This window comes from Corticium candelabrum, unplaced genomic scaffold (genome assembly GCF_963422355.1).
Source record: "Corticium candelabrum unplaced genomic scaffold, ooCorCand1.1 SCAFFOLD_54, whole genome shotgun sequence".
Taxonomy (NCBI): domain Eukaryota; kingdom Metazoa; phylum Porifera; class Homoscleromorpha; order Homosclerophorida; family Plakinidae; genus Corticium; species Corticium candelabrum.
The window spans coordinates 1-7,574 of record NW_026912682.1 but is presented as its reverse complement, the minus strand read 5'-3'; the positions used below and the strand labels follow the sequence as shown (position 1 = coordinate 7,574).

General features: G+C 42.0%; 2 protein-coding genes across 2 annotated transcripts; one reads left to right on the top strand and one right to left on the bottom strand.

Moving 5' to 3' along the window:
• Window positions 1-2,811: 2,811 nt before the first annotated feature.
• On the bottom strand, window positions 2,812-5,617 carry LOC134197914 (tektin-like protein 1). Its single transcript, XM_062667262.1, has 7 exons — window positions 5,541-5,617; window positions 4,368-4,739; window positions 3,980-4,298; window positions 3,763-3,920; window positions 3,582-3,700; window positions 3,050-3,289; window positions 2,812-2,993 (listed from the first exon to the last, which is right to left on the bottom strand). The coding sequence occupies exons 1-7, from the start codon at window positions 5,577-5,579 to the stop codon at window positions 2,981-2,983; spliced, it is 1,260 nt and encodes a 419-aa protein (XP_062523246.1). The 5' UTR covers window positions 5,580-5,617; the 3' UTR covers window positions 2,812-2,980.
• A 104-nt stretch (window positions 5,618-5,721) lies between these two features.
• On the top strand, window positions 5,722-6,969 carry LOC134197915 (uncharacterized). Its single transcript, XM_062667263.1, has 5 exons — window positions 5,722-5,812; window positions 6,107-6,248; window positions 6,350-6,545; window positions 6,623-6,703; window positions 6,764-6,969. The coding sequence occupies exons 2-5, from the start codon at window positions 6,121-6,123 to the stop codon at window positions 6,851-6,853; spliced, it is 495 nt and encodes a 164-aa protein (XP_062523247.1). The 5' UTR covers window positions 5,722-5,812; window positions 6,107-6,120; the 3' UTR covers window positions 6,854-6,969.
• Window positions 6,970-7,574: the final 605 nt, after the last annotated feature.

The window sequence follows — 7,574 nt, the reverse complement described above, 5'->3', positions numbered from 1 at the left end:
GTGCAATGAATTTGACTTCCAGATCCGGAAGTCGAGAAGGGGGAGGGACTGAATGCGCGGACTATCTACTAGTAGAATTAGCTGAATATCTTTGACAGCTTCAGAACTAGACTTGCCTAGGGTATCTAGATTCATCATCCTGCTGGCTGTTCACTGTTAGTCGCTTCCTCAAGATCGCGTAGCGTAATATTCCATGCATTTGCTTGCGCGCGCAGTAATATACGGGACTACTTTATGTATCATCGATTTCCGGACTAAATTATCGCAAGCGCATGCATTTGGGAGTTTGGTTATTCGTAATCATCGATCACTTTATGGCAGTCTCGTTAGATTTTGTATTAGTTACTATCAGGCACTACAGACTTTTACGTAATCTACGGTGTACCTACAGTCCAGTTCACTCTAGGTACATGTCTTTAACTTAATCTGGCTGGATCTAGTTCCAGCAATCTAAAAGTTGCGTGAGATCTGTGTTTCTTGCGTGTGAGCGTGTGACCTGGAGGAACTTGCGTGAGACTCACGCAAGTTGCGTGTGAGCGTGTGACCTGGAGGAACTTGCGTGAGACTCACGCAAGTTGCGTGTGAGTTGGCAACTCTGCAAGCCCATCTATGGCATCATGAACTTTGATGCAGAGAAAATGATGGGTATGTAGGGATAGGTATGTACTTATAGTCATGCTCATCTCCTACATTACAATCCAGTACTGTACTGTTAGTGTCACACACTCAGAGCTGCCAACTCTCCCGCATTTGGGACCCTTCTCCCGCCTACCCGCATTTGGCATCAATTCTCCCGCATTCTGACCACTGGTGGGCGTGCCTGTTCTGTGTAACCATACACTTACCCTTAATTAATAATTAATAAAGTTACTGATCATGTGATCTGAATATCAATGTCTATGTGCAGCCCTCTCCATCTGGCTCTTTCATACATACTTGGTCACAATCAGAGTCTTCGGGTCACAATACTGACATAGAAGGAGGAGTCGGTCAGGCAAACTGTCCGGAAGTGGAAAGGGGGAGGGGCTAGCTATCCTAGACTACCAAGGAGTTGTCTAGAGTTATCTAAGACAAGGGCGTAACTTCCATTAAAAGGCAAGATTATATTAATTAATTAATTAACCTCTAAGCTTCTCAGTCACGTGTGTGGCAAGTGCTTCACGTGCCGTGAACGTGAGCTAGCTAGGTGCGAGAACAGTGGTGAAAGAGGACTTCTTCTGTTCGGTAACCGCGTGCAGAATGCCCGATCTTTTCTGTTATCTACTAACTGATACATGTAGCAAAATTTTTGCAACGCCACACCCATTTTATTTACCGAGGCAACTACCTCGGCTGCCTCATGCCTAGTTACGCCACTGTAAGAAGGCCACAAAATAATAAAATCTAGAACATCCCAACTAGCAGCAAGAATGTGCACATACCTCGTTCTTATATTTGGCTTAGGCTTTAATATATTTACTAACGGCAGTAGTATGTACAAGTTCTGTGTATATTTTGTTGCACTTTGCTTAGTTTAAGTGTACACTGTACTATCTATATATTATTTAACACTTATTACAAAATAAAATTTATTGATATTAATGATATTGTAGGCATGTCAAAAATTGTTAGACTCCCGCATTCTCCCGCATTTTTTTCTGCAAACTCACGCATTTTGATTCGGCTAGGTTGGCAGGTCTGCACACGACTGCTGCGTTTTAATTAATTTAGGTAAAAAGGTAGTGATTAATTAAGTACATACCCATTCCTATATACCCATCATTTTCTCAAAATGTTTTTTATTTTTAAAAAATCTGTGTTGCTCTGTGTTGTGGATGGAAATGTATGGTTGAAGATGGTAATGACGCGTGCAGCTTGGGCATCGGGTAACTAACAACTTCCATTTTTACACTGGATTAGCTATCTAGTTAGCTCTAGCAGCTGGCGGTTGTTCGGAACAACATTGATTACAGGCCCGGATTCAGGAATTTTTGAAAGAGGGGGTTGATCTGGTAGCAATTATTTATAGCATTACTAATTTTCTTTTTTCTAATGAAATTATATGAAATTATTGAACCACTCCTATTGGAAAAGAGGGGGTTGGAACCCCCTGAACCCCCCATCAATGATTGCATTAATAAACTACTCCGATGCATCAATAAACAACTTTAGCTAATAGAATAGCAGCTGGTGGATGTACGGAACAACTCCCACGCATCTCTAAAGTCGAAGCATACAGTACATGCTCACGGACAGCACCCCGTTGAACATACGCACACTGTGCATGGCAGCAATTTCTAGGGTCCCAAACGGTAGTTTCCATCAGCTAATAATAGGTATGTACATTAGGCTAGGTATTACGTACACACGTGACCTAAACAGATCGAATTTAGTAGGCGTGAACCTACTCACGTGCGCACGTGCTGAAGGATATTCAATGACCATCCCGGCAAAGATGGTCTGGCTACGCGAGACTACTGCAGAATGTACAAAAAGAAATTGACAGTTGCACGTCGTCTTGTTTTCAGTTCTGTAGCTGAACCCGTGGCTCTAGCCGTAATCTAGTCGTCATGGGAGCGACAGAGCGTAGAAATTGACTAAAGCTCGGTTCACAATACGACGCTGACGTTGACGATGACGCTGACGATGACGCTGGCGTGAGCGTCGTATTGTGAACATGTCAACGTCGACGACGTTCGTCGCAGCGTTCGTCCAGCGTCCAGGCAGCGTCATCGTCAGCGTCAACGTCAACGTCAGCGTCGTATTGTGAACTAGGCTTAAGGTACGTACAGTGTACAGTAATATTAATTAATTTGTTAACGTGTTTGACTGTTTTTATTATGAAAAGGATTACTAGATGCTATAAAGCCTCATAGTACATAATGTATCTAAAAGCATAAAAACTGCACAAAATCTACGCAATTCGATTTGTTCTCTGAAGTGAACTGATTAATTGTCAGCTGAAGTGCATGTAGTTCTGAATGCAATTTATCAAGTATACTTACAGAACCCATCTAAAATTAAACAAGTTAAATTAATAAAATGAAACTCATACAAATAAATTTGTTACTTGTTGTTTGCTTTCTTCCTCAAATGAAGAATTCCCATTTCACGTTCTATTTCTGTTTGTTTTGCTTGTATTCCAAAAGCCATGCTGTGGCTGGTTGATGCAAGAATTGCTGCAGAACTGCGAGTCGCAGTTAGGTCTTTCTCAATCTCAGCAGCAGATTGCTTGATAGCTTTGTGTTCATTTGCTGTTGATCCCTCTTTACGTTTAGTGAGTGGTCTATCTTCATGTTGGGCAACTAGTCTACAAAAAGGAATGCAAGCATGTGCATGTTTGCCGTCTATACTAATCTCTCACTTAGTTTATGCATGCATGTGATTCAGTGTATGTCATTAAAGTCACTTTACTGGTATGACAGTTTACTTACAAGCATTTGTCGTTGACTAGCTGTTATTGCCTTTTGTTTATGAACCAAAAAAGCTATGTAACTCAAATGCTAAATTAAGAAAAAAGGTGTGGTGTGTGTGTGTGTGTGTAGTACGTAGATCAACGTTTTGTGTGTATGGATGGTCTACTGGAACATTCCATGTATTACCTATGTTTGGAGCAATGTGGCCCAAGTGTTAGCCCTAGTGACACTTCTTGTTGATTCTGCAGTCTCAATGCCATATTGTGTGCTACTCTCATTTCACCTCTTTCCATCATCATGCTTCTCTAGTATGATGAGATACATGGCAAAGGTCTATATGAATTGATAATATTGCAATGTTTCTTACCTTCTGTGATTTGAACTGTTCTACCTCCTGTTGTAGTGTCTGTGTGACCTTGTCTTGTGCCTGTTTCTGTATATCTTCTTGCTGCACCAACAGCTGTCGAACGTGTTGTGTCATACTCTGAGAAATAGCTTGTATTGCATCAGCCTCTTGAATAACACCTGAAAATTCACAAATTTCTCTAGCACTATATAGACAACTATCATTCAATTTTAATTGCCTTGAACTTTTGAATGTGGTGTTGTTGTTAAACTCACAGAACAGTTTGGTTGTCTGGGAGCCCTCGGAGCATGGCATGCTGTTTCATAAAGATGATGTTTGCTTGCTTGTTGTGAATTGCTTTGATAAATTTTGAAAGCATTATTTGACATGTCTAGGGTATCAGATAGTAATGCCAGTTGCACTTTCACTGTCCTTCTCATACGATCTAGTTGCTGTAATTGCTGCTTTATTGACTGATGTTGAGCCTCAAGGTCATGTTTAGATCTTGAGAGGACAGCACTTTCTCTTCGCAAAGTCATCACACCTGCACCATGTTGCTACAAGAAACTCACAATTGATATAATACACTAGAGAATTACATACAGTTAACTGCACACAAGGACTACCATATGTTGATGCATTCTCTCTCTCATTATCAATGCTCGATGACTTGTCAATAACTTTTTCCTGGTATTTTGTAAGGATACTTCAACAGCACTTTTTGCTCTGCTGAGGATCTTTACTTCTTCTTCTAGTCCAGCCAGTGATTTTCTCAGTACAGCAGCGTTGTGTCGCTGCTCTCGTACATGATGCATTACATGACTGTTTGTCTGTTTTCTCACTTCAGCACCAAGATTAGGAGTTGGACGGATTTTAGTGTTAGGTGGAACAAGTGAGGAAACTTGTGCACGAAGCTTTTGAGAGAAAGCTACAGTCTGGAGAACTGCTCTTGCTGACTGAGGACGAGCTTTCAGTATTGACTTTACATCAGCTGTCTGCTATATTACAATTGCAAAGTTAGTCTCATAGGTGTGTGTGTGTGTGTGTGTGTGTGTGTGTGTGTGTGTGTGTGTGTGTGTGTGTGTGTGTGTGTGTGTGTGTGTGTGTGTGTGTGTGTGTGTGTGTGTGTGTGTGTGTGTGTGTGTGTGTGTGTGTGTGTGTGTGTGTGCGTGTGTGCTCGCGCTTGGGCGTTAATTTGCATGGGTCAATGCAAAATGATATTGGATGCCTAGAGCTGTGATAGTGATAGCCATGCATATTGATAGTTGTTTGCAGCTCGCTTCATTGCACAAACAATACACATCTTCAAACCAGTAGACTAAACACGAAATTCTACATGCATTACTTATGTCTACAAAATCTATAATCAAAATAATTATTCTATTCTCGTTCTGCATGTCTTGTTAGCATTCAAAACAAGGGTAAACCGCACTAACATCCCCCACACAGGCTGTTACATCTTTACAACTAAGTCCTTTACAATAGGTTAGTAACTGCCATAATTAGCGAGTAAAGGTTATAGTACAGTACGTTGAAGAAGACTGAATCAATGGTTCATGCTAACCCTAGATGCACGTGATGAACCACGCCTTCGGGCGTTACAGAACGCAACTCCAGCATACTATTCACAACATGCAGACCGATTATGTAAAGAAACACTGTAAAATTCGCGTGTTTACACGCACACACACACACACACACACACACACACACACACACACACACACACACACACACACACACACACACACACACACACACAAGCCACACCGCGCCCTTCTCGTTTTTCATTGAATTACCTTGTGATAATCACCTCCATTCGTAGTTTTCTCTGTCATCTCCACTGTAGCTCTTCTGAATCTCCACTATTGCGACAACCCCGTCGGCTGCGACGATGCGTGGGTGCAGTGGCATCGTCGTTGCCACGGCACCGCACCGCAACTTCGCACTCAAGGAATCTGCGAATATCAACTACTGTGACGTCACCCAGCGGTTTTCGGTCATTTTATGAGCAGCTCCCACTCTTTAATTCGGTTCGACAAGGTTAGCAATCTTTGACGGTTGTTTTGAGGTGAGTTCTGCTTGCGTGGTGGCATCGTTGAGGTTGCGGTCGACCGTTGTTGTTACCGTCTAGGGGGCCCAATTAGCGATATTACTGTTAGAAATATAGACAGTCGTCTTTTTATCGGTTTCAGTGGTCGTTAGCTTGTTTCGTTTATTCGTGTTGGCTATTGCTGGCTGTTTACACTCTCACCAGATCCTTCTGTACATGGACAGCTGTGCGAGTCTCGCATCGTTGTGCTTCCGGCTTGTAAACCGCAACCACTTCTTTTTTCTAACCAGTCTTCTGTCTTGTCCGGTGTAGGAATACGCGTCGAAATGGCAGACAGAGATGACGAGATGATTGAGAAAATTTCGGCAATCGCCGGCTGGCTGTCGGAGTGTGATTTGGAGGACTACCTTCCTGTGCTGCTTGAGAATGGTTACAATTCTCTCGCCAAATGCATGTTAGTAGCACACGTATTCGTTGTGTGTATTGTTGTAACAATGAAATGAAGGCGGAGGGCGAGGCTGAATCTTGCCAATGCGTGTTGTCTTTTTTTGTCAGACGAATTGATGCTAATTCATTGTCACAAATGGGCATCACAAACGCAGAACACGTTGAAAAACTTTTCGGCGCTGTGAACGACTTAAAAGGACGCGGCATCAGAGGCAGTCCGAGTCCTGGGTCTCTGGATCCTGATCAGATGGTCAAAGACTTCATTGACGATATGGAGGTGGAGAAACAGAAGCAAGCTGCTACTGTGAGATGATGAAATATGATGTGGTGATTGATGTATTGTTGCCTGATGGTCTGCTGTCTTTGTTATAAATATGATAGGTGCCGTCTATTGAGGCGTCAGACACTAATACTGGTGAGGAAGCTAAGGTTAGGAGAAGAGGTGGAACTCTAGCAAGACAAGTGAGCGTTTTCCAACTGGAAACAGAAAGGATGCGTGATTGTAAGTTGTTTTGGGGATAGGAGGCATTGAAGAGGATCACAATGACTGTGATGTCAAGTAAGAAGTGTATTCAGTGTCTGTGGTGGCAGTCAGGCTTCCATCTCCATTAGCATGTCTTTTTATGCGTTTGGCTTTGGCTTAAAAATTAGGTGCATGGACTCTGATAGAGTTAGGGCTGGTAACTTGGTTACTTTATTCTCAGATGATTATCTTATACACATGCAATGCATCAGCATATCATATGATATTGACTAAATATTGTTCAGTTCCTGTGTGGCTGCATATGCTATGTGGGTGTGAGTTTCTTGGAATACTTCTAGGTAGATCTCAGTGTCTAGGATTGGATGCATGTGAGTGGTGTATCATCTATTGACATTGATGTGTAGACTTTTATGTCAGCAAATTTGGCCTTGTTTGGCATGGTTAAATTAAGAGTGAAGAAGTGCATATGCTGTAGTGTCTTGTTGGGGTTATGACAGTAAGTTCAAATATTGATTTGCAAGTGTATTTTGATCGGATTTAATTAAGGCTAGTCCACGCTGGCAACTGGATTGATGTCAGAATGAATTGTGAAATGTTGTGTCCACACTTAATCCACTTTTGAGGTGATCTGATCACAATCAATCCAATCCACATCAAGAGGTAGATTGGATCAACATCGATAGTGAGTGGTTGAATACAATTATGAAAAAGTCAGTGTTACCTTACACATGTGCTACAAGTAGTGGGAACATCTACAGTAACCCTCTTAACTCTTTCAGGCCTCTAAGTAGCGACTATATTTTCAGATGGTGGCTAATCACAACTAGTTAGTCGCCAGTGGCTAGAAAG